This window comes from Cricetulus griseus, chromosome 8 (assembly GCF_003668045.3).
Source record: "Cricetulus griseus strain 17A/GY chromosome 8, alternate assembly CriGri-PICRH-1.0, whole genome shotgun sequence".
NCBI classification, from domain to species: Eukaryota; Metazoa; Chordata; class Mammalia; order Rodentia; family Cricetidae; genus Cricetulus; species Cricetulus griseus.
Window position 1 is genome coordinate 7,296,522 of NC_048601.1, and position 27,232 is coordinate 7,323,753.

General features: G+C 41.9%; 1 protein-coding gene across 1 annotated transcript in view; it reads left to right on the top strand.

Moving 5' to 3' along the window:
• Nucleotides 1–5,988: 5,988 nt before the first annotated feature.
• The window catches only part of LOC100771487 (solute carrier organic anion transporter family member 1A5-like), a 42,996-nt gene continuing 21,752 nt past the window's right edge, over nucleotides 5,989–27,232 (top strand). Inside the window, exons 1-5 of the mRNA XM_035448602.1 lie at nucleotides 5,989–6,048; nucleotides 11,388–11,529; nucleotides 13,162–13,294; nucleotides 22,203–22,309; nucleotides 25,821–25,967. Of these exons, the coding sequence (XP_035304493.1) occupies nucleotides 5,989–6,048; nucleotides 11,388–11,529; nucleotides 13,162–13,294; nucleotides 22,203–22,309; nucleotides 25,821–25,967 (589 nt within the window). The remainder of the gene's footprint in view (nucleotides 6,049–11,387; nucleotides 11,530–13,161; nucleotides 13,295–22,202; nucleotides 22,310–25,820; nucleotides 25,968–27,232) is intronic.

Below are 27,232 nucleotides of genomic sequence, written 5' to 3' on the forward strand. Positions count from 1 at the left end.
ACAGGATTGTGTATTACAGAGTTTAAAGCTGCCTAGCAAGACCTAGGTCAAAGTTAAGTGTCTCAAGTATGGAAACTGGATATTGTCTCTTCATTCTCTAGTTGTGTGTGGTACAGGAAGTGACATTGATGACATTCACAGGTGGCTCTATGTTATACATTTCCAGTTCTGATTCGCAGTCTAGACTTAGAACACATCCAAAGACAAACTGTCTAGATTGCTGGTGAAGGGTTTGCCCATGTTCCAGTCTTGTTCACGGTACAACCGCACTAATGGGTAAAATCCTGTAAGTCTGGTTAAGTTTTCTCTAGAGTGGCACATTCCAGGTACCTTGAATATAGGGAGTAAAATTGTTCCTATGACAGACTTAACAGGCAGAATTCATCTTGTCTCTTTTGATTTCTGACTGGAAAAAGCAGATCACAGTTAAATGATTCGCTTGGAATCAAACAAGAAGTCATTGTTGATTCTCAGTACCCTTTCTTGGCTTGGTATTGGTTGAAAGCATTTCAGTTGGACAGCACCCAATAGGCTGCCTCTAGCAGTTAGACACAACGTGAGGATTCCAGAACAAGGTGTTTTTCATAAGACTTCTGCTGCTGTGACTTTTTCTCCTCATCAGGGAGAGGACCATCTCCTAAGGCTTCTTCATGTATGTACTATTCGCTTGGCCATGGTAAAGCAAAGCTTTGCTTCATTAATAACAGAGGGAGGTGGAATGAACAGCTTGCATTTCTGATAATCACAAACTGTGTGGGTACTGAGCATGAGTGAGTGTGTTTATTCACTTTGTACAGAGTGTGTTCTCCTGTGATTGCGATGTTGGTAGGACTGTCATCCAAAGGATCCCCCCTCCAGGGATGCCGCTCAGTGTGTATTGAGTGCCAGTACTGCAAGGTAGTTGCTGTTCTGGAGATCTTCTTTGTAGGATGCTCACCCACCTACTTAGCAGTTCTGCACTGCATTCTTCAAATGTTTGAGAGAGCAGACGTTCCATCATGCATCTTTACAGTAACACAAACAGAGCGAAATGGTTCATAGTTATGGACTCTTCTGTTTAAGAATGAGGGTGGTGTGTTCCCACTCTTCATGTGGATGCTAAAGACAGTGAGACATGGCTGTGTTTTGCTTAATAAAGGTGCAACACGCTGCTTTCATTAGCACTGATGATTGATAAGGATTTGTTTGTGATACTGTGTGATCCTGGGAGCAGAAGTCATTGTTTAAACAATGCTGCGCTAACAAAGGAACACTGTTCATGTGGCCGCCACTTACTCTGTGCACATTTCTCATTAAGGTTCAAAGTGCTCAACAGTCGAATATGACATGATTCAGTATGCACAGGTCTTGTTGAATCACTGGAAGAGATGTTGTTTTGCCTCTTTTCCTCTAAGGACATGTTTAAAATGCCTCTGAAAAGTTATAATATTTTTCCCAGGATACATTGGCACATTAAAGGAAAGTGGGGGTTAGTTTATTAATATGGAATCTGTTTTTGAGTGCTTGGCATTGTATGTTTTATTTACAGTCAAAACACTTTTTTTTCTAAAACTTCTCCGATAGGAAAAGTGTTTTGAAAGGAATCTTCAAGGTGGTGATAAGAACTACTGGGACGATTGCTTAGTGTGCACGGAAAGGGCCATCCAGTGGTCTGGATTCTAACTCCAGTTTCTCTTGGCTGCAAAATGACAAGCAGATATTGAGGATGGTTATATTTTAAGCCACTAAAGAAAGTGAAGGCAACTTTGATATGGGAGAGGAGTAAGTTCTCTTAGTGATTGGTAGGGAGACCATCCTGGGCTCAGGAATGCACGGGGAGAAAGAGAAGAAAGAAAAGTCTGATGAGAGATTGCACTAAGGATGAGGACTAGAGAAGCAGGAGAGAGGTTGATGTGTCATCTATGTCTGGCAGCGATTTAAATTGTAGTCTCCTCTCTACTGGAATCGCCCCTTTCTACCATTCTTTCCACAACTAGTATCAGGTCCCCCAGGGAGTTAAATGCACTTGAAGTTTTAAGTAGGAGCCTTGAGTATGGGGTTTCATTTCTCTGTTTGTTCATAACTGCCAAGACAGTCCCTATAATTTTCATCCATACCCTATGGGTTTTCTTTCCCATTTCCATAATAAGGAAGTTGCAACTCAGCCTACCTGGCCCCATTCTATCCCCGTGTGCCTTTATTTATTTATTTATTTATTTATTTATTTATTTATTTATATTTATTTATTTACTGGAAATTGTATCTTTCCCAGGAGAAGCATAGGTTCCTAGGGATCTGGGTCCAAGCAATGTCCAGTGGTGATCTAGGCATCTCAAACAAATTCATATCTCTGTAGACAGCAAGCTTTTCTTGTTCTTTGTTCACTCTTGGTGCCTTATGCGGTGAGTGCTACATAGTAGGTGCTCAGTAAGTATTTATTGCACTGCAAGGTAGCAAAGAGATCTATGGTCATATGCAAATGCTTGGGGACAACTGGGACTTGGAACTCTGGAAAATGTTTTAGATGTTTTATAAACTTAGATCCATTCTGGATTACCTCCTAAATGGATGCTTTTCACAGGATTTTCATAAATTAGTGCTCTGCATATTGCTGAGAAATCATACACATATGTTGAAGAAAATTTTCTAGAATAAATGTGAAATTAAAATATTTTGGTGGTGATGAAAAAATAGCCTACTTTCAACACCCAAAATAGATTGACAGGGCTAGTACAGTTGAATGGAGCCCAAGTCACCTTTCTGCAGTGCATATAACTACTCTTCCCTGATGGACCTCTGCAGAGAGGGACATGTCCACCCATACATACTGTACGTCATAAATAACCACATACAGATCTCTGTTTAGGTGTCTGGTCTGTTTTTTTCCTGAGTTCTATGTTTTTACACCTGAGAGTGTTGGGTTTGTCCCCAATCGTAGACTTATTTGTTATTTTTACTTAGGTTGCATTCTTAATTAATATTCTGTGTCTCCAAGGTTTCTGTGAATCAACAGTGCCCCAGAAATTGTTTCTCTTCTTGAGACTCCAGGGAAGTCTTGGAATGCAAAGACCTCAAGAAGGAAGCCTGGTCAAACAGCCTTCGTGGGCTCAGTGAGGCAGAGGTTTAGAATACACACAACGGATGTCTTCATGTTCTTAAAGGCAGAAGCCTTCAAGTGAGTTCAAAGGGCAACACTTGGGTCTCATTTGCTTTGCTAAAGAATTGAAAGGCTTTTTTTTAAAAAACCACATTGTCATTAGCTTAAGGTCAGAGCCTAACAAGACTGATGTCACCAAAGACAAAATACAGTTATTTGCATTGGCTTTTTTTTTTAAATAGAAAAATGAACCAAAACTTTCTAGATAATTTTATAATATTTAAGGTACTGGTTAAGTTGTTCCTTTTCAAGTGATGTGTGTGTGTGTGTGTGTGTGTGTGTGTGTGTGTGTGTGTGTGTGTGTGTGTGTGTAGTGAACAGGTATGCGTAGGTTTGTGTGCATACCTGTAAGCATGTGTGCAAGTACAGGTGCACAAATACAGGCGTGCGCATTATGAGAGCCAGAAGTCAATACTGAATGTCTTCCTCTCCAGTGCTCCACCTTAGGTTTTATAATGGAGTCTAGTCACTGAACTTTTCAGCTGTGCATGTGGCTAGAGTGCCAGGTTGGCACACTGTGGTGATCCTGCTCTCTGGGTCCTCCCAGAATTGGGGTTACAGGCCGGTGCAGAGAAGCCCAGAATTTTATTTGGTTGCTAATAGTTCAAACTGAGGTCCTCAAGCTTAGAAATCAAGCATGAAGCACCTCCACAGCAGAGTGTGAAAGTTTTATATCAACTTGACACAGGCTAGGGTCATTTGGGAAGAGGGAACCTCAACTGGGAAAAGGTCCCAAGTATACTGACCGATGGTCTAGCCTGTGGTACATTTTCCATCCTGGCAAGCAGTCCTGGGTTGTATAAGAAAGTGGGATGAGCAAGCCATGAGGTGCAAAGCAGGAAGCAGCATTCCTCTATGGCTTCTGCATCTGCTCCTGCATCCAGATAGCTGCCATGAGTTCCCGCCCTGGCTTCCATCAGTGATGAACTGTGATATAGAACTGTGAGCTAAAGTAAAACCTTTCCCCTTTAATTTGCTTTTGGTCCTGGTATTTTATTCCAGCATAGAAACCCTGAGTAAGACACCCCAGCCCTCTGTGGCCCTTCTGCAGCCAGGGTCTGGGTTGATGTCGTGGCTCCTGACACCATCAAAGGCCATGCTGATACCAGGAGTCTGAGCAGACACCACCTGACACCATGTTGGTGTCTGAGAGCCACTCTGTTGTGGTGGCCATGCTGATTAGAGTTGCCTGTGCTGCCACCTGGGGTCATGGTGACTTCTGAGTCTAGGCTGCTGCAAGGGACCATGTCTGGGTGTGTGGTCCTGCCTTAGTTAGGGTCTGTGGTGTTCATGGCCTGTAGTGCAACCAAAGGCTATATGGATGCCTGAGGTCTGGAAAGCCACTTAAGACTATGTTGGCTGCTGGGGCCATAGTGATGTCTAGGCCCGAATGGCTGCTGAGGTCATGTCTGGATCTGTGTTGCTGCTGGCCATGGCCTGCATTGCCACAGGGGTTAACAGGAACAATTCTTCTTGAAATCCAAGTACCCTGCTGAGCCGACCTGCCCCTCACTGACCTCAAGACAGCTGGCCCTGCCCATCTGTGAACACTGCAATGGGAGAGCTGGTCCCATACCCCCAAAAGAGAGCTGCCCTACCACACTTGGGAGAGATGGCCCCACCCCTCACCATGGGCATGGGAGACCTGGCTCTGCCCCTCACCTGAGGGAAGTGGTCTCAATGGCCAGGAGCATCCAGCTCAGCTACCATCCAGACCCACATTCTGGGCTTTGGGTTGGTCTTATGCTAACATCTACCCATCTATGACCTGCTGGAGAGCATGAAGGGGCGGGTCCCGCACAACAATAAATGCAGGCTCCCCATGACTCAGGCAACAGCAGGTTATTAGAGATAAGTTTCAGTGAGGGTCCCACGATGATGGCGTGCCAGAGGCCTTGAACAAGATCAATGTCTCATTAAAGTCAATGAACATTGTCTTGAGAGGCAATGAAGCCACCTGCCTCAGCCAGCTTCTCATCTCTTCAGGTGGTGGTGAAGACAGGGGAGATGTGGCAGGCTGACCAGCCCTGCAACTACCAGGTCCATAATAAGGGTTATGTGTTGCCACCCCCAATATCCACCGTCTGTGATCTGCGGAGGCATGGGGAGGTGGGGTGGGGAGAATCAATCCTGTGGATCCAGGCTGCAGGATCTCAAGGACACAGGGCAGCAACAGGGTGTCCGGGAAGAGTCTCAGAGAGGGGCCCATCACCATGAGTGCAGCAGAGACGAGACCAGTGATTAAATGTATGGATAAAGGGGTTTGCTAAGTGACTCACTGTGTCACACGGCAGCTCCCATGATGAGAGTTCTGCTTTCTTCCTCCCCTTCTTTTTCTCTTCTATTTTATTTTGGGATGGGGAGGGAGATGGATGGGATCAGAAAGCAAGCTGTGAAAGCCACAAAGAATAAATACAAATAAAAACAAAACAAAACAAAAACCTAATAAATTGAGCATTTTGTGGGGCGAGCTGATTGGACAAAGGAGTATACTCCATGACACTCCACAGCTCCTGATGCCACTAGGATGAATGAAGAGGCCTTGGAAAGATGGAGGAGTGGGGCTTTTTAAATTTTTTTTTGGGTACACTGCAGTGTTGAGGGGTAGTATGGAGTGACTAGAAGGTGAGTGGGATTGGGGTACATGATGTGAAATTCCCAAAGAATCAATAAAGAATTACGTTTGAAAATATTAAGAATATTTTTAAAAAGCTGCACTCCGGTCCTGAGAGTTTTTTTTTTTAATGACTTGTTACTACTCAGTAAATAATTTAATTAGCAACTGTCTGTTTTCTTGCAAAGGCAGCAGTAAGACATAAAGCATATAGACGTCTGGAAACAACCGGAAGAACATGGCAGAACCTGAGAAAAGGGTTGCAGCTCATGGGGTGAGATGCTTTTCCAAGATCAAGGTATGGATTGCTTGCACGTGTAGCCATGTGTGCATGAATATATGTGTGAGTCTTTTAAGCAATCATTGAAAGTCCTTGCAGCATTGCTCAGCTCACATGAAGTTTCCCAGTGCCAAAGCCATTTTACCCAATGTGTTGTTAATTTCCTGCCTTAAAGAAGTTAATTTTTATAGTTAGGATGTCTAACCAGGATAATTAACACTTAATAAGAATCATTTAGAGAAGTGGTTCTCAATCTGTGTGTCACTATGCCTTTAAGGGTCAAATGACACTTTCACAGGGGTGGCATATCAGATATTTTGCGTATCAGATATCTACATTATGACTCATAGCAATAGGAAAATTATACTTATGAAGTAGCAGATGAAAATAATTTTATGTTCGGGGTAAACAGAAAATGAGGAACTGTGTTACAGTGTCCCAGCATTAGGAAGGTTGGGCATCACTGATTTAGAGGGTCTTAAAGGGGGATAGAATTTTAAATGTTTTAGGTGTGTATTACACTGTGCTGGAATTTAGTGTGAGGTCAGAGGTCAATCCAGTGCTCAGCCCTCTGCTCTGGGGTTCCTGACAGAAGGTCAGGGGTCACAGCTAGGAACCAGTTCCCCAACAGAAGTGCTCTGTAGATTAATATGCAAAGATGACTTCATGACACAGTCACACAAATATTTGCTTCAAGCTTTGGCAATCCTGCAATCGTTGATTTGGAAGAAAAATGTCCATTCTGTGAGCTGTTTTGGTGGTTTTCCGTATTGTAGAGATGATTGTCACCCTCAGTTCCAAAGGCCTCTTTGCATCTCAGATGTGAGCTTGTATTACCCCAAGGCATCTGAGCACTGGCCGGGGCTCTGCAGATCCCTCAGAAGTTCCGCTCTAAGCTGCTGCCTCCTATGTCATCCTATCACAAGGTCACTTATCTCAGTCACATGTAGAGGACTCCACACTTTAATGGAAAAGAGAGGGAGGCCTCAGACTCAGCCCAGCCCTAGAAAGTGTTTTTACCTGTAGTGCTGCATGAATTATTGGAACCCAACCCCTCCAGTTATCCTTCCGTTCTCACGTTATTCTCAGGAGCCCAGGGCCCCTGGTTCCTAACCTTTGCCAGACGCACACTGGATGCGTCACTTTTGACGTTATGCAAATTGTTTATACTTCAGTGTATTTCATCTGAAAAGGGTATTAGTACTCCTACTTTCTAAGACAAAAAAATCGTTCTGAGACCTGTGTGTGTCTCTGTGTGTGTTTGTCTCTATATGTATGTGCATGCTTGACTATAAGGGCTATTCTAAACTACTGGTATGAAGGATTAGACCCAGATACTCACACACATCATGAAACTCCTCTATTCCTGGTCTGTACTGTAACCAGAGGCTTTCTGTCCTACCCGGCCCTACAGCCATTTCTAAATAATCTCTCAGAGACTTAATTATTATAATATTATATTATAATTATATATTATTATAATATTAATTATAAATGGGTAACTGATGGCTCAAGCTTATTACTAGCTAGCTCTTACACTAAAAATGCTACCTCATTTTCTACACATCTTGCTTCCTCGAGGCTGGCTGGTGTCTCCCATACTATACCTCTTCCCCCACCTTTAAGATGTATCAGCTACTTGAAATATTTGTCTTGTTTTGTGTTTATTGATGTTTTGCCCTCATGTATGTTGTTCACCACTGTGTGTCTGGTATTCTTGGAGGCCAGAAGAAGGTGTTGGGTCCCCTGCGACTGGAGTTACAAGTGGTTTTGAACCAGATACAATAAACACAAACACCACCATAGACACTACTTCTCAAAGTTTGTCTTTGATTACTGTCTTAGTGAGGGTTTCTATCGCTGTGAAGAGACACCATGACCACTGCAACTCTTATAAAGGAAAGCATTAAGTGGAGTTGGCTTACAGGTTCAGAGGTTAAGTCCATAATCATCATGGTGGGAAAAAAGAGGGCCATGGGGAGATATGGTTCTAGAGAGGGATCCAAGAGTTCTACATCCAGAGGGGCAGGAGGAGAGTGACACTGGGCCTGGCTGGAGCTTCTGAAACCTCAAATCCCAGGCTCATTGATACACTTTCTCCAACAAGGCCACTTTTCCTGTTAGTGCCACTATCTGGTGGTCAAGCATTCAAACCGAGGAGTTTATGAGGGCCGTTCCTATTCAAACCACCACAGTTACTTTGGAGTTTAACAACAGTAGATATTGTGGGAAAATGTTAAAACTGTAAGTTTACAAGTCATATTTAGAAGTAATTGTTTAAAAATAATTAGATTTCTCTGGCTTTAGAACTGTCTAGAATGTTAGGACAGTCAAATGGCCTACATTTGACTCCTGCTTCCTAAAGTTAGAAATGTAATCATTATGAAAGGTGTCCAGGACAAGGGAAAAGATGGCCTTAATGACCTTCAGTCATGCACACACTGATGACATTACCCAGGCACCAACCATCAGTTCTAACCCAATGGCTACACATATGGCCCTGGTTAATCTACAGGAACAAGAAACTAAACCAAAACTCACAAAACCTGGAAAATACTGCTAAGAGAGGAAGAAAGAAATAATCTTTTTGTTTAATAACATTTTTAAACAAAAGAAAGAAACATTTCTCAAGGGGACTGGGGAGATATTTTGATCAGTACAGCACTTGCCTTGGAAGCATGAGGCCCTGAGTTCAGTCCCCAAGCTTACATAGAAACTTGGCATGGTGACACATAACTACAATCCCAGTGTGGGGAGATGGAGTCAGGCAGATACTTGGTGCTCACTGACAAGCCAGCCTTGCTCCCTGGGTGAATTCCAGGCAGGTGAGAGTTCCTGTTATTAAAAAATGTACAAAGCTTCAGGAATTCCACCTGTGGTTGTCTTCTGTGTTCTCATGTGCATAAACATATAAGAACTCATCCTACATGAACATGCACACACTTACACAAAGGAGAAAAAGGAGAACTCCCTCAGGAGGAATGAAAAGACTGCTCTGAGAGAGCTGGCTTCAGACTGTAGAGTGCTGAGGCGAATAGTCAGTGGGACTGGCTTTATAAACACAGATCTTATGTAGGAGTAGCTTGAACCAGCATGGACACTGGTTTCTTTCACTTTCTGCCCAGAACTGAATAGTTTAGAGAAAGAGCTGTGTGCTCATTATCTGCTTAGCTTTCTTCTTCCAAACATAAATCAAATAAATGACCTCCCCAAGCCTGATTTTCTTTCTTTCTTTCTTTCTTTCTTTCTTTCTTTCTTTCTTTCTTTCTTTCTTTTTTCTTTTTTTCGAGACAGGGTTTCTCTGTGGCTTTGGAGGCTGACCTGGAACTAGCTCTTGTAGACCTGGCTGGTCTCGAACGTGATAGAGATCCACCTACCTCTGCCTCCTGAGAGCTGGGATTAAAGGCATGCACCACCACCACCTGGCAAACCTGATTTTCTTAATTTGAAAGACTTTGCTCTTAAATACAGGACCTGAATTATAAAACTCATTTAAAAATGATCAAATATCAATTACATCCCTGAAAGATTTGTAGTGAGAAGAGAGAACATCTCTGCCAATGTCATGTAGAGTTTGAAGAGAAACTTCTATGTCTTGTGAGCTTTCTTGGCCCGGCTAGGTCCCACTGCCCTTCTCAGCCCCAAAGAAATGCAGGGACACTTTATCAGTTATAAAGCTGTTGGTCATTGGCCATGGCTTCTTATTGGCTGGCTCTGTCTAAATTATTAACCCATGTCTAATAATCTAAGTATTTCCACATGGTCTTTTCTTGCCGGAGAAAGGGTCTGGACCTGTTACTCCTTTCCTTTCAAGTCCTACATGGTGACTTACTCTGCCTATGTTTCCCAGAATCCTCCACCTCTCCTAGTCCCATCTATCTTGCTTCCCTATTGGCCTATAGTGCTTTATTCATTAACCAATAAGACAAACATATTTACACAATGCCATCTCCCATCACATCTGGAGCTGGAATTACACTACCTTACATTATAGAGTACTATTGGGCTATACTGAACATGGTGTTCACATTTCCCAGTTCTGTTTTTGCATCTATCTATCTATCTATCGATCTATCTATCTATCTATCTATCTATCTATCTATCTATCTATCTGTTCTGGTTTATCCAAATTAATTGGCTTTGTGGCAATAAATTTACCAACAGTACATACTAATCTAACACAGGGTGTCTTGTCTATTATTCTAGGTGTGATAGCACAGAAGTTCCAGAAGCTGGGATGATGACATTTGACATCAACCAGCTGCTGGAAGATAAGTGAAGGGAAACAGGAAGCTCATTCACTGCATCTCTCAAAATAATGAGGTGTCTTACTGGTATATCCAGCACCTGAGGGATCCCCAAATGTTCTGTCCTGGGTTTCTATGCCATAGGTGCCACTTGAACTACTGAGATAAAGGGTTATAGGGCATATTGCCCTAGGAGGAAAAATAAAACAGGTCACTTTGCTGTGGCCATTGCCTCCACTAGTGAGAATGTAGCTTGTGGCTCTTAAGAATGTAGACAAAGAGGACAAAGTGTTGAACTGGCCAAGGACATCCAGAGACCTGTCATTCCTACAGAGAGAGCATACTAGGCTTACTATAGAAACTATGCTGTGGCGTAATTCTGTGCTTTATTCCCTCCCTTCTTTAAAGCTGACAGCACACGTCCTGCAGATAATAGTACAATGCTGAAGATCCATCAGTAGATGGATCCTACATAGAGTAACTGCATGTTTTTCTGTATGAATAAGTTACACTAATAAAAGAACAAATCCATACCTATCTTCAAAACTCACCATTGCGAACCAACTATTCTAAGTCTGCATCTCCAGAGTTACAACGTTATGATAGAGGAGAGATTACACTTTGAAGTTTCTCCCATGTTCAAGGGTTGTTTATGTTGGATACAATCCTCTACCTCGTGGTAGAGGCTGCTTTGTAAGAAGTTGTTTTTTGTGTCCCACCAGCCAGTTCCCAAATAATGTCACAGAGACTTCTTACTAATTGTGAAAGCTTGGCCTATAGCTTAGGCTTGTTCCTAACTAGCTCTTATAACTTAACATATTTATATTAATGCACTCTATCACACGGTGTTACCTCTCTTCCATCTTTTACCTCCTAGTTCCCGAGTCTCCTAGAATCTCCTGAGTGCTCATATTCTTCCGTTTTTCTCTTCCCAGAAATCTCCCTTATACATTCTGCCCAGATAATGGCTGTTCAGCCTTTTATTATACCAATCACACCAATGCATCTTCACACAGTGTGCAAATATCCCCCAGCCCTGTTTGTCAGTAAATGCCAGATATATAAATGGAAAACAAAGCTCTCACTTTTTCTTAATGTTTTCCTTCCTAGATGTTTTTGGTGGCACTAACATGGGCATTTGTATCCAAGTCACTATCAGGAACTTATATGAATTCCATGCTCACACAGATAGAGAGACAATTTGATATCCCCACATCTATCGTTGGATTTATCAATGGGAGCTTTGAGATTGGTGAGTGATTTTTACACTTACGCATTATATATTGACGTTCTCTCCTTATTTCCTGCATGAGGCTATTTGATTTGGCTGAGTTACATGCTTCCTGATGTGATTGAATAACCTGATTTGTGCGTGAAGAAACCACTATTTAAACATGCCAGTTGTCATACCTAATTTTTGCCACATACCCTGACATGGTCCCTTTTTTTCTAACACGTGACAGAAGATTTAGAGTATTACTATATAATCCCGTCGTTTAATAATTGAAAGAGACACTAAGGCCTTTCCATGGCACATTAGAGGGCTGCCTGGAGGAGCTGGTGTTCTGAAGGAGAGCAAATACTCCTCTTGCCTTACTGTGTCTGTGAGACTGGCAGCTCTCCACTCCTAGTCACTAGAAAGATGAGGATGCTTTCCTGAGTTTGACTTATGCCCATACAATTCCTAAGAGTGAATGAACTTTAGCCCCTGATTTTGGGTGACAAACTGGGATATGAGAGTAAAAAGCATGAAGGAGAGAAAGATGCTCTCTGTAAACAAAGCGTCCTGGAAGTCTTGGTGCCTCTCGTCTCTAGTTTAATCATAGTTTTTACTTCTTTCAAGGCGAAATAGCATTTAATGCATTTATTGAAAACAGCAAGGAAAACCAGGACTGTGAAGTAGCTAACCCACACTGAGGATGCTCCATCCTGTCTCTCAGGATCAAGCTCCTTAATGCTTACTCTGCTACCTATGTCCTAGGCCTTCACAGTATAGTCAGGACGAATGTCTTACACAGACCTTACACAGATTCTAGTGTGGTAGATGCAGCAAGTTCAGTTGGTCGGTTATCCAAGTTCTTATGGAACACGTTGTGCTGGGGAGGACAGTCTCCTGAAGGAGTAAGGTTTGCCAGGCAGAGAAATGGACAGGTAAATGTGAAGGGGAGGTTTGTGCAGAAGGTGAACCATCAAATACTTTATGCTGGGATGAAGTCAGCTTAACAATAGAAGCAGAAGCATCTGGCTTGGCCATGTTGAGTCCTAAAGGTTTTTTTTTTTTAACAGTACGTTAAAAAATATGAATTCATTTGACTCTGTATAGAATAGACAAGAGAGGAGAGATTGGGAGTGATCTGCAGCCTGAGACTTGCTTTTGTATCCATTCCCAAGGGCTAAATAACCCTGAATAGATCTAGTAATATTCTCCAGTATGGAGGATAAACTTTGGATATATATATATATATATATAATTATTATTGCACAAACCTCCTAAGCACCCATCCCTATATTCTTATAGTTTTGGTTGTGAGCCTAGCCTTTAATGGCTGAGCCATCTCTCCAGCCCTATCCCCATATTCCTAAGGTGTTTATTTTTGTTTTTCTTTTTGTTTTTTTTTTGTTTTTTGTTTTTTTGAGACAGAGTTCCTCTGTATTGCTTTGGAGGCTGTCCTGGAACTTGCTCTGGAGACCAGGCTGGCCTCAAACTCAGAGATCCACCTGCCTCTGCCTCCTGAGTGCTAGGTTTAAAGGCGTGCACCACCAACGCCTGGCTTCTTAAGGTGGTTGTTAAACAATGAACACTAGAGTGCAAATGCTGGAGAGGCTGTTGGCTATGATGTGATAATACTTTACTGAAACAGGCATTCTCGTTTCCCCCTCCCAGGAAACCTTTTGCTGATTATATTCGTGAGTTATTTTGGAACTAAACTGCACAGGCCTATCATGATTGGTGTCGGATGTGTGGTTATGGGCCTAGGGTGCTTCTTAATATCACTACCTCATTTCCTGATGGGCCGGTGAGTATTCCAGTCCTTGATGATATTTTAGCTTCAACTTTCCCCTACAGGAAATGAAGCTCAGAATTTCCTCTCTGGGAGCAGTGATGCTCCCCCCAAAGTACAGAATGCATTTATTGAAATATGGTAATATGCTAATATGGAAATTAGAAGACATGGGCTCCCCTTTGCTGGTATGATTTGTGAAACTGGTGGCCTTGGGTCCATTTAAGGTCCCACTCCAGTCCATTGTGAACTGGGGAGGTAAGAAACCACTTTCATGAAATTGAGACACAAGAATGAATTCTCTGAATCTGCCAAAGCTGTGCTGAGTCCTCCATCAGGGCTATTTAGACTCTCCAGTTACAAGGTGTCTACAATGTGACATAATTATGAGTCATCAAGGGATAGACCAATGTCAAGGCTGATTTTATTTTCATGTTTACTGTTGGGGCCCTGTATATTTTGGAAGCCTATTCCTCCAAGAGTTCAGGAAAGCCCAGAATTCCTATTGTCTTTTAGATGTTGGCTGATCATCCCCAGATGGCCTGGCCTTGGTGGAGAATGGATCATATTCTAAATAACAACAGCCTTGGGCCAGGGTCTACAGCCAGGGCCAGCCTTGGTCTACATCCACCCTGAAGGCTAGTGAGACTTGCTGGTGTGGAGTGCCTGAGGGCTTGAGCAAATGCTGTAAAGGAGTGTCTCTAGGATTAAGGGAAATGCTATCAGCCCTTTAAACTTGATAATAGATGTCTCTGCCTTTGCCCCACTTTTGGATGGTTACTTAAGATGATCTATGAATAAATCGTGCCCTTCAGTATCAACTGATCGCCCTGCTGATATGACCAGATGTCTCTGTCCTTCTTTAATGCCATTGGAGACTTAGCTTTCCTTCTTCCACACTCCCCCACTTAGGGTCAGATCCGGGTTGTTCTGCTGGTTCCGATCATGCTGAACGTGGGGCTAATACGGATGGTCCATGAGAGCTTACCAATGTACCATAACACAGAAAATTGTAAAAGGGAAGTTATGTTGAGTTAACTCTTACCCCCCTTTCCTGCTTTCTGGGGACAGATTTCAGTCCTTCTGTCAAACTGTGTGTCATGTTAGTTTTTAATATCCTAATATTAAGTGATATACAGAATAATGTTTTCTATCATAGAATCATGGTATTCTACGTTATAGAGCTCAATTTTATCTATATTTAATATCTAACTCATCCTCCCCCCTTTGATTGACTTTCTTGGCTTTCTTTGAGTCTCTGTCTACATTACAAGCCCCTCACTGGCTGGCAATATGAACATCCCTTGACACAGGTCAGGGGTTCACTTTTGTCCTGGCCATGCCTCTTACTCTTGTCTGCTCTACTCCACCTACCTCTGAACTACAACCCCAAGCCCAGCTCAGTGCCGTGTCCTTGCAGTTCTCCACCATTCTTTTCCTTATGAATTCATTTAACTTCCTCCCTCATCTTCTTTTTCCTCCAGCCACCCCTCTACTCTTTTTCATTACCTCTTTCTTCTATCTTTTCTTTTGTTTTGTTTAAGATCTCTTATCAATTTGATGTGTGTCAGTGTTTTACCTGCATGTATAAATGTACACCGTGTGCGTGCGTGCGTGCGTGCGTGCGTGCGTGCGTGCGTGCGTGCGTGCGTGCGTGCGTGTGTGTGTGTGTGTGTGTGTGTGGTGCCCACAGATAACAAAGGTGTGTTGGGTCCCCTGGAACCTAAGTTAGAGATGGCTGTCAGCTACCAGGCAGGTGCTGAAAATGTGAACCCAGGTCCTTTTTCAAGAGTAACAAGTGCTCTTAACCAGCGAGCATTATCTCCAGACCGCCTTGCCTTGCCTTGCCTTGCCTTGCCTTGCCTCAAGCCTTGCCTTGCCTTGCCTTGCCTTGCCTCAAGCCTTGCCTTGCCTTGCCTTGCCTTTTTTGAGACAGGGTCTTTCTATGTAGCCCAGGCTTGCATGGAATTTACTATGTAGCTTAAGCTGGCCTCAAACTCTTGCTGATCCTCCTGTTTCAGCCTTCCAATGTTGGCACTACAAGGATGAGCCGCCACATCTACCTTGCTTTGACTCTTTCTTGAGCCTCCTCCCTTCCCTCTTTAGTCTCCCTGACTTCTTTCTGTAGAGAAAAAAGTTCCCCATAGCCTTTGAAGACATCAACGTTTGTGTATCTTGGAATTAGAATCAGTATTCTAACTCCTGTGACTGGTTTTTCTTTAGCTCCTCTTCTTCATCTGGAAATGATTTTCTGCCACTTTTTTGTCAATTGGGGAATACTTGGACCTTGAGTGGACAACTGAATTTTAAGAGGAAAAAAAACTAAATGAAAAATACGTCATGTTCTCAGTTGTTTTTTGAAGGGAACTGAAAATTTGTGGACGAAATTTAAAAATTATTTTTTCCTTTCTATTCTATTCAAATCAATGTCAAGAAATATTTGACTGTTATTATGTTTTCCTACCTCCTGCCAATGGTGATTATTCTCTGAAACTGACCTGTCCTCGTGGGATCATGAATAGAGAGAGACAGGATCTAGTCCACACTTCACTGGCAACTTCTGTGGGGACATCCAGGCAATTGTTCTAGGGGGAAGTGATTCTGACTTCTGGGCTATCTTATGTAGCATAGAAATTAGGATGTTGGCAATTATAGTTCCGTACTCACACATAATTCAGCAGCCTTGGTTTCTTCTGGCTGTCTCTCTTCTAAAATACACTTAGAAATAATAGATAACTTAACTAAATAAATAAATGAAATCCATAACACCTACAAAGGAGAGAAACTTAGCTGGACACATTCTCCTTTACTATTGCATTGTGCCATTTCTCTCTAGGACAAGCTGACCCTTGGTTATTTGATTAAGTTAAAAGTCCAGAGTTTATTATCACTTTTAGTGCTATAACACTGCATTGTCAGGTGATGGTTTCTGTCATCTCTTGTTATGACATGTGAACATTTTCTTCTGTTGGAGTTAATGAACTCTTGAGAGAATGAGTGTTTGAATTCTCAGAATGGAAGCATAGGACCACAGCTCAGAGAATGCAGAGCAGGTGTCTTGATTTGTTGTGTTGTCTTGTGTCTCTTTAAAACTTTTATCTTCTCAATTCTACATTAAAGAGTCTCTTTCTTTTTATTGTTTTTGTTCTTTATCTTGCCCCAATTATTCCTATTAAATAGACATTTAGAAATCACAGACAGGGCTGGAGAGAAGGTTCAGTGTCTAAGAGCACTAGCTGCTCTTGTAGAGGTCCTGATTTCAATCCTTAGAAATGATTTGGTGGCTCACAACCATCTGCAGGAGGACCAGATGCACTCTTCTGTCATGCAGGCATAGATGCAGGACTCTTACAATAAAAATAGAGATAAATAACTTTAAAAATGAAATCACAGAGTTGATATTAGAGAATCTGAAATCTATGTCACCCACATGTAGAAACGTGAGGCTAACTGTAAAGAATGGGCACGGTTTTGGTGATTATCAAGTTCTTTTGATAATATAATTGCTGACTTTCATTCATTCGGGTGGTTGCTTTCAATCTTTCCATCTTTTCTTTTGAAGCAATATCTCAGGAAGTCCAGGATAGCCTTAAGGTTGCTGCATAGATAAGGATGGTCTTGAGCTTCTGTTTCTCCTCTCAAGTGCTAGGGTGGCAGGCATGGCTCACCACAACCAGCTTATGCAGTTCTGGAGTTTAAACCTAGAGCTACATGCCCAGCCTCTAATGATACAGACCGGCCTTCCTTCCTTTCTTCCTTCCTTCCTTCCTTCCTTCCTTCCTTCCTTCCTTCCTTCATTCCTTTGTTCTTTTTTCTCTGTTTTTAATTTAAATTAGAAACAACCCTGTTTTACATGTCAATCCCAGTTCCCTTTCCCTCCCCTCCTCTCCTGCCCACCACCAACCCCCTATCCCATCCCCTATCTGCTCCCCAGGAAGGGTGAGGCCTTCCATTGGGATCTTCAAAGTCTGTCACATCATTTAGAGCATGGCCTAGACCCTCCCCCATGTATCTAGGCTGAGAGAGTATCCCTCTATGTGAAATGGGCTCCCAAAGTCCATTCCTATGCTCGGGATAAATACTGATCCAGTGCCAGAGCCCATAGACTGCCCAGGCCTCCTAACTGACACCCACGTTCAGGGGGGTCTGGAACAGTCCTATGCTGGTTTCCCAGCTATCAGTCTGGGGACCATGAGCTCCTCCTTGTTCAGGTCAGTTGTCTCTGTGGGTTTCTCCAGCCTGGTCTTGACCCTTTGCTCCTTACTCCTCCCTCTCTGCAACTGGATTCCAGGAGTTCGGCTCAGTGTTTGGCTGTGGGTCTCTGCTTCTGCTTCCATTAGCTACTGGATGAAGGCTCTAGGATGGCATATAAGGTAGTCATCATTCTAATTATAGGGGAGGGGCATTTAAGGTAGCCTCTCCACTATTGCTTAGATTGTTACTTGGGGTCATCCTTGTAGATCTCTGGACATTTCCCTAGTGCCTGATTTCTCTGTAAACCTATACTGGCTCCCTCTATTCTGTCATCTCTTTCCTTGCTCTCCTCTATTCTTACCCCCACTTGATCTTCCTGCTCCCTCATGTCCTCCTCTCTCCTCTTCTCCCCTTATCTTTCTCCTAATTCCCTCTCCCCTCCCCTCATACTCACAATTTGCTCGGGAGATCTTGTCGATTTCCCCTTCTCTGGGGGACCCTGTATGTCACTCTTAGGGTTCTCCTTGTTTCCTAGCTTCTCTGGTGGTGTGGATTGTAGGCTGGGAACCCTTTGTTCTATGTCTAATATCCATGTATGAGTGAGTACATACCATGTTTGTCTTTTTGTGACTGGGTTACCTCACTCAGGATGGTTTCTTCTAGTTCCATTCATTTACCTCCAAATTTCAAGATTCCATTTTTTTTTCAGCTGGATAGTACTCCATTGTGTAAATGTACCAGATTTTCTTTATCCATTCTTCAGTTGAGGGGCATCTTAGTTGCTTTCAGGTTCTCTTCATTTAGTTTGATGTTGATTGTTGGTTTGCTATATATTGCTTTTATTATATTTAGTATGTTTCTGTCATACCTGATCTTCCCAAGACCTTTAATATGAAGGGGTGTTGGATTTTGTCAAAGGCTTTGTCGGCATCTAGTGAGATGATCATGTGGTTTTTCTTTTTCAGTTTGTTTATATGGTGGATTACATTGATGGATTTTCTTATGTTGAACCATCCCTGTAACCGTGGGATGAAGCCTACTTGATCATGGTGGATGATTTTTCTTGGATTCGATTTGTCAGTATTTTGTTGAGTATTTTTGCATCAATGTTCATGAGTGATGTTGGTTTATAGTTCTCTTTCTTAGTTTTGTCTTTGTTTAGCTTGGGTACCAAGGTAATTGTAGCCTTGTAAAAAGATTTGGGCAATGACCCTTCTGCTTGTATTGTGTAGAACACTTTGAGGAGTATTGGTATTAGCTCTTCTTTGAATTTCTGGTAGAATTCTGCACTGAAACCTTCTGTCCCTGGCTTTTTTTGGTTGGGAGACTTTTGATAATTGCTTCTATTTCATTAAGGGTTATAGATCTATTTGAATTGCTGATCTGTTTTGATTTAATTTTGGTAAGTCATCTCTATCCAGAAAATTGTCCATTTCCTTTAAATTTTCCAATTTTGTGGAGTACGGGTTTTCTAACTATGACCTGAAGATGCTCTGGATTTCCTCAGTGTCTGTTGTTTTGTCCTCCTTTTCATTTCCGATTTTGTTAATTTGCATGTTCTCTCTCTCTCTCTCTCTCTCTCTCTCTCTCTCTCTCTGCTTTTTGGTTAGTTTGGATAAAGGTTTGTCTATCTTGTTGATTTTCATGAAGAACCAACTTTTTGTTACATTGATTCTTTGTATTATTTTCTTTGTTTCTACTTTATTGATTTCAGCCCTCAATTTGATCATTTCCTGGCATATTCTCCTCCTGGGTGAGTTTGCTTCTTTTTGTTCTAGAGCTTGCAGTTGTGCTGTTAATTCTCTAGTGTGACTATTCTCCAGTTTCTTCATGTGGGCACTTAGTTCTATGAACTTTCCTCTTAGCACTGCTTTTGAAGTGTCGAAAAAGTTTAGGTGTGTTGTTTCTTCATAGTCATTGAATTCTAGAAAGTTTTTAATGCCTTTATTATTTTTTCCTTGACCAGTGGTGCAATTGGGCATTATTCAATTTCCATGAGTTTGTAGGGTTTCTGCAATTTGTGTTGTTGTTGAATTCTAACTTTAAAGCATGGTGGTCCGATAAGATACCAGGGGTCATTCAAATATTTTTGTATTTGTTGAGGTTTTATATGTTGCTGAGTATATGGTTGATTTTAAAGAAGGTTCCATGTGGAACTGAGAAGAAGGTATATTCTTTTGTGTTTGGATGGAATGTTCTATAGATGTCTGTTAAACCCAATTGGGTCTTAACTTCTGTTATTTCCTTTGTTTCTTTGTTAAGTTTCCGTCTGGTGGTCCTATCTAGTGCTTAGAGTGGGGTATTGAAATCTTCCACTGTAAGTGTGTGAGGTTTTATGTGTGAATGAGTTTTAGTAATGTTTCTTTTACGAATGTGGATGCCTTTGTATTTGTTGCATAGATGTTCAGAATTGAGACTTCATCTTGATGGATTTTTCCTGTGTTGAATATGAAATGACCTTCATCTCTTTTGACCGATTTTAGTTTGAAGTCTAATTTGTTAGATATTAGGGTTCCTACACCAGCTTGTTTCTTGGGTCCATTTGACTGGAAAATCTTTTCTCAACCCTTAACTCTGAGGTATGCAGCAGAAGGATGGATTCTGTCTTTGTATTCAATCTGTCAGCCTGTGTCTTTTTATAGGCTAATTAAGCCCATTAATATTGAGAGGTATTGACGACCATTGATTGTTAATTCTTGTTTGTTTTAGATTTGTTGTTGTTGGTATTGTATGTGAATTTCCCCACTTCTTTTGGCTGTTGGTAAAGTGGGATTATCTATTGCCTATGTTTTTGAGAGTGTAGTTCATTCCTTAGGCTGGAGTTTTCCTTCCAGAACTTTCTGTAGCGCTGGATTTGTGGATATGTATTGTTTAAATCCGGTTTTGTCATAGAATATCTTGTTTTCTCTATCAATAGTGATTGAAAGCTGTGCTGGGTAGTCTGGGCTGGCATCTGTGGTCTCTTAGTGTTGGTAGAATATCTATTCAGGCCCTTCTGGCTTTCAGAGTTTCCATGGAGAAGTCAGGTGTAATTCTGATAGGTTTCCGTTTATATGTTACTTGGCCTTTTTCCTTTGTTCCTCTTAATATTCTTTCTTTATTCTTTATGTTTGGTGTTTTGATTATTGTGTGTGAGGGGACTTTGTGGTCTACTCTATTTGTTGTTCTGTAGGCTTCCTGTACTTTTATTGGTGTGTCTTTCTTTAGGTTGGAAAAGTTTTCTTCTATGATTTTTTGAATATTCTTTGTGCTTTTTTGAGGTGGGTTTCTTCACTTTCTTCTATACCTATTGTTCTTAGGTTTGGCCTTTTCACAATGCCCCATATTTCCTGGATATTTTGTGTTAGGGATTTGTTGGACTTAAGATTTTCTTTATTCAATGAATCTATTTCTCTTAGTGTATATTCAATACCTCTCTTCTATCTCTTGTATTCTGTTAGTTATGCTTGCATCTATAGCTCCTGATCATTTACCCAGCTTTTATATATCCAGCATTCCCTCAGACTGTGATTTTTTCTTTATTGTTTCTATTTCAGCTTTCAAGCCTTGAACTGTTTGATTTGTTTCCTTCACTTGTTTGGTTCTTTTTTCTTGGCTTTCTTTGCTTTCTTTAAGAGATTTGTTTATTTCTTGCAATTTTTGGCCTGTCTTTTCCTCTATTTCTTGAATTTTTTTGTTTGTTTTCTTCCATTTCTTTAAGGGATTTTCTCATTTCCTCTTTGAGGGTCTCTATCATCTTCATAAAGTTGTATTTACTGTTGTTCTCTTCTGCTTCATCTGTGTTGGGATGTTCAGGTCTTGCTGGTGTGGAGTCCCTAGACTCTGGTGGGGTCATATTGATCTTTCTGATGTTGAATGTATTTTTATGCTGTTGTCTTCCCATCCTTCTTCTAGTGGGTGCTTGTGGGTATGGGTCCAAGGTTCTTTTTTGGTGGGTGCAAGCAGCTCCAATACTCTGATGGCTCTCCTCTTCCCATGGGTGGAGGCAGGACTAGCACCACAGTGTTGACAGACTCTGGATGGCCTGGTCCACTGGGATGGGTTCCCCTGTGCACAGTCCCCAGTACTCTGGAGGCTCTGAGAAGGGCACCGGAAGGCAGACCAGAAACAGGGCCCATGCTCACTTCTTCCCATGGGTTGAAGCACGACTAGCATTGTGACTTTGGCAGACTCTGGATGGCCTGAACCACTAGTACTGGTGTCCCCCGCCCCCATGCAGTCCACAGGCCTCCAGAGGCTCTGAGCAGTGCATCAGAAGGCGGGCCTCTTCCTTCCTTCCTTCCTTCCTTCCTTCCTTCCTTCCTTCCTTCCTTCTTCCTTCCCTCCCTCCCTCCCTTCCTTCCTTCTTTTCTTTCCTTGTTTTTCATGTGTGCATGTGTATTTCTGTATGCATATGTGTTTCATGTGTTTGTGTATGCATGGTGTATATGTGTACACACAGATTTTTTGGGAACTATTCTATTAGGTCATTCCTCACTTTCCACCTTAATGTGATTTTCAGGCATTGAACTAAGGCCATCAGACTTGTGCATCAAGTTTTTTTTTTTTTTTCCTGCTGAGTCCTCTTGCTGCCCCTGCAATAGGATTGATGATAATTAGAGTAACTGCTGTGGAATCATGTCTTTACAGGCTCTGGATGCTATGTTTTCACAGAAGCAGGAGTCAGTAATCTGCAGATGCTCTCATTGCACTCAGTCCCTCACAGTGAATGTTTCCTGTGTCCACACAGATACGAATATGAAACAACAATTTCACCTGCAAGCAACTTGTCCTCAAACAGCTTCTTGTGTTCAGGAAACAGAACCGAGTCCTTCACGCCAACACCTGACCCAAAAGGTTGACTAATACTTCTTACTGCTTTCTGCTCAGAGACTGGGCCAAGGAATCCTCTTTTATGAAGGGCTTTGAATGTGATACTGGGTTTAGTGGTCATCTAAGACAAATGAACAAACTTCATTTACCTCTTCTGGCAAAGGAACTGTGTAATAACAGAATAATCTGTCTCCTGAGTTTGAATATACTTATTAAGACTCCTTTGTTTCTTAAAGAAGGTGTTTTAAAAACAAGTCAAAGATATCCACTCCAGACCATTTTAGAGTTATTCCCACAGGGAAAATGACTTAGAAGCATGGATTTAGACACATTGTGAGATCTATGTGATTGGCTTAGTTTGCTCTTCTTTTGCTGTAATAAAGCATGGACTAAAATCAACTCAGGTAAAACAAAGTTTATCTAGCTTACAAATTGTAGCTCATCATGAGGGAAGCCAAGGCAGGAACATGGAGGTAGACCAAAGCAGAGAGCCCCACTGAGTCTCGCATACTGGACTGCTCTGTTACCTCTCTTGTACTGCATAGGCCATTCTGTCCAGGTCTGGGACTGTCCACAGTAGTCTATGCTACCTTTCTTCAGTTACCCAAGAAGAAAATGCCAGTCTGATAAAGGCAGTTCCCCAACTGAGATTCCTTCTTCTCAGGTATGTCTAGATTTGTGTCAAGTTGACAAAAGCTAGCCATCACAGTGATCAAACATATGTGAAGTACAGCCAGAAAGAAGCTTCCCCAGATCTGTGCTGTGTACCTGATGCACCACGGGAAGGCAGATGCCTTTGTCACAGTGCAGAATTCCTTAATTATCAGGAATTTGTCTTTCAGTCTCCCTTTCCCTCTTTCACAGAGACATTACTTTGCAGTTCAGCCCAACAGTGGTGCTTCCCTTAGTTCCTTTGGACCCAGGCACTGCGGTCCTGGATCCTGCATTTCATATGTTGCAATAGTACCTTTCCCATCACGGAGGTCAAAATCCTGAAGAACTACTCAGGGAAGGAAGGTTTGTTTCCACTCACTGTTCTGGAGTCTCAGCTCATGGTCACTTGGCTCCATGTTCATCATGGTGACATGAGTGTTGAGTAATGCTCTTCTCCACTTCTTGGCGGGGAGGAAGAATGGGAAACACGATACAGGAAGTGGTGTGATATAGCTTTCCTGGACATGCCACCCCCAGGACCAACTTCCTCCCATTAGACCCATTTCCTACCTTTCAGTACTTCTCATCAGTTTAAGTCTCTTGACTTCATCAGCCGATTAGTCCATTGATGGTTATGCTAGAACCATGGCGACCTGCATCCGTATATGCCTCAGAGACACAGCCGGATGTTGTGCGAAAGCACTTGCTGTATGTACTATTTACCTCTCTTTGACTTTGATAGAACACCATGACCAAGAGAACTTACACAAGAAAGTTTATTTGTGCTTGTGGTGACAGCGCGGTGGTTCTCAACCTCCCTAGTCATTTAATTGTATGATATGGTGACCCACAACCATAAATTATTTTCATTGTTACTTCATAACTGTAATTTTGCTACTGTTATAAATTGTAATGTATATCTATGCTTTTAGATGGTCTTATGTGACTTTTGTAAAAGGGTCGCTAGACCCTCAAAGGACTGCTAGATCTCTCATCACCCAGAGGTTTAGAACATCTGTTCTAGAGGGATGAGAATCAATCATGGTAGAGAGAATGGAAGCAGGAGCAGGAAATTAGAAGCTCACATCTCAGCTTTAAGCATAAGGCAGAGAATGCAAACTGGAAGTAGGGGAAGACTTTAAGCTCTAAAAGCCCATCTGTGGTAATATTCTTCCTCCACCTCTCCAAATAGCACCACCAACTGAAGACTGAATATTTAATTCTAGAGCCTCTTGGGGGATATTTTGGTTTAGAGCACCATAACATTCTTATAGAGGGCCTGCTTGGTTGCCAGCACTGACTTCAGGTTATTCACACCCCTCTGTGAGTCCAGCTCTGGGGAGTTGAGTGCCCTCTTGGGCATCTGCACACACAATGTGCACATACGCTCATAAAGGTACATACACACATTTACAGATACATTTAAAAAGTATTCTTAAAGTCACATATACTATAATACCCAACATGTCCTCTGAACATTTAGCCCAGAACTGTCTTAGCAGAATCACCTCAGGCCAGAACTTCTCCATCTTATGCTAGATTCATGCCACAGAATTTGCAGCAACCTTCAAGGCTTGTAATGTCACTGCTCTCAGGAGTCTGTGGAGATCAATATAACTTGAGATTCTAAGAGCAGTCATCTTGAAGCTCTGAGTCACAGAAGCCCTCTAAGCAAAGCAACATGAAACAGTGACCTCTATCCTAACCCCCTTTCACCTCTTGAACTAACTTTTGAAAAGCCATCCCTTGTACTCCTTGCATTGTAGTAGATAAATTAAAATCTTCCCAATGTTCAGAGTGCCAGGAAAGCACTTGATTCTTCCAGTGTCTGATACTTTCAGTTCTGCCTTAGAAGAGGCTTGACAGTCTCCTTGGGATCTGTAGACAGAAATTATTATGTTTATCTAAGAAAATAATCTGAATTCCTAGAGATGGAAACTGAATTTACTTCAACCAAGAATAAGTAAGAGATCTTATGGCCCAGTTGTGCTTAGGACATTTAATGGCAGCCCCTGGCCAGTCCACAGAAGAGGGTACGTTGTCCTTCACTTCTCTGAAAACATAGTGTCAAGCTTCCTCAGGAAGTGGAAGTTCATTTAGCTTAGAACAAATTTGGAAGGTGCATGCAAACCTTCAAATATTTCTCCTTTTGCCTTTCAAGCCAATTTGGCATAGTTTGTCTTATTTTACTGATGACAGGCTGCTTGATCCATTGGAGTATTTGTTTGTTAACAAAGAAATGGTATCTATAGAAAAATATGGTTACTACTCAATGAAAATGTTTAGTTTCTAAAAAGCAATCGAGGCTGTGTGGAGTTCAAACTTCCATCAATCTTTTCTGTGTTGTGTCATACAGCATTAATTGTCAGAGACATACACACACACACACACACACACACACACACACACACACACACACACACACACACACACGTGTGCTTCTTTTTCCTTCCTCAAAGTTTTGGAGGAATGAGGCAGTGCACACTTTAACTGGCTCCACTGGTTGGTGGAAAACTGAGTCCCTGGAGGTGAGGGAAATTCCTCGGTTTTATGGTTTGCCTATTTCTATGGTGTAAATTCTCCCAATCAATGAGTTGTCACTAAACACTAAATTGGGAAGAGGCATTTGTCTGTGGAGTCATCTCTCCTACCCAAGAGGGAATTGTTTCCAGCACAGCACTTATACTCCATTGCTAGGAATTCTTTCAAAATAAGTGGTATGGATGATTCACGAATTCATAGACAGCATAGTAAGTAAGGCAAGTCACTGAATGGTCATTGTGGGCTGTGACCCAAGAAAAGCTTATAAAAACTTTTGAATTAACTGCCAGTCATGCTTGACTGTCAAAATGCTCACACACTTTCTTTTGTTTTCATGCAGACTGTGTGAAAGAAATTAAATCATTAATGTGGATATATGTAGTAGTAGGAAATATTATCCGTGGAATTGGTGAAACTCCCATCATGCCCTTGGGTATTTCCTACATAGAAGATTTTGCCAAATCTGAAAACTCCCCTTTATATATTGGTAAGTGTCTTAGATGGTGTTTCTGTTGCTGTGTTGAGAAATCATGACCATGACATCTCTTGTAAAAGAAAAACATTTAATTGGGGGAGGGGGCTTACATTCTCAGAGGTTTAGTGCATTATCATTGTGGTGGGGAGTGTGGTGGCATGCAGGCAGACATGGATCCTGGAGAAGGAGATGTTACGTGTTGATATTCAGGCAACAGGAAGTAGACTGTCTCAGTGGGCATGGCTTGAGCATGTATGAGACCTCAAAGCCCAGCTCCACAGTGCCACACTTCCTCTAACAAGACCACACCTACTCCAACAGGGTCACACCTTCTAACAGGGCCACTCCCTTTGGGAGCCATTTTCTTCAAAACATCACAGTAAATTTGAAAATCAACCTTTTGGGGAGGGTAGAAATCTATTATTATTGATTTGAATGCTTTGTGGTTTCCAGCACTGTGAGCAGAGTTGGTAAGATTGTGCAATGGGGAGTTAAAAGGCAGCTGCAGACCAAGTGCTTCAAGTTACTTCTCACCATTGGGGATTCCTCTGATGTGCAGACCCTGTACTCTTCTGATGCTGACACACTAGCTTTAAAGCATTAGAGCTTCACCAACATTTTCTGGAAAGTCTTTTGTAAATCCTAGTGTTTTTTTTTCTGTTTTTCCTGCTTTTAGAGTCTCATTCTTTCTTCTATAAGTAATTATGACTTCAATATTGGGCATTTTGTGTCTGTAGTATTTTAAAATATAGTTTTATAATTTTTAGCTCTCTCTCTCTCTCTCTCCCTCTCTCTGAGTGTGTGTGTGTGTGTGTGTGTGTGTGTGTGTGTGTGTGTGTGTGTGTGTGTGTAAACTTGCATTAAACTTGTGGTCAGAAGACAGCTTTTGGTAGTTGGCCTGGGATTGAACTGGACTCTTCGGGTCGAGGTTTCATGGAGAAGTGCCTTTACCTGCTCAGCTGTCTGCCTGGCCCCGCAGTGCTTTTATTGTGTTGCAATGTAATAAACATCCTTGCAGTTTAAGCTTTGTCAAAGATGGTTTTAAACATGTTTCCTCTACCATGTTCATCAAGTGATTTATTATTTTCCATTTGCTTTCTTTTACTACTTGGGGCTCTTCCGCCTGCCTCCTGATGAAGTGAATGACACAGTATTCTTTCTTCTAACCCCCTCAGCCTAGACAGGGTTCTTTATAGTGTTGGCAAATATCCAAGTTCATTCTTTTGGTTGTATTACTTGGTATTATCATAAAACACATATGTATCTTCCAGTATCTT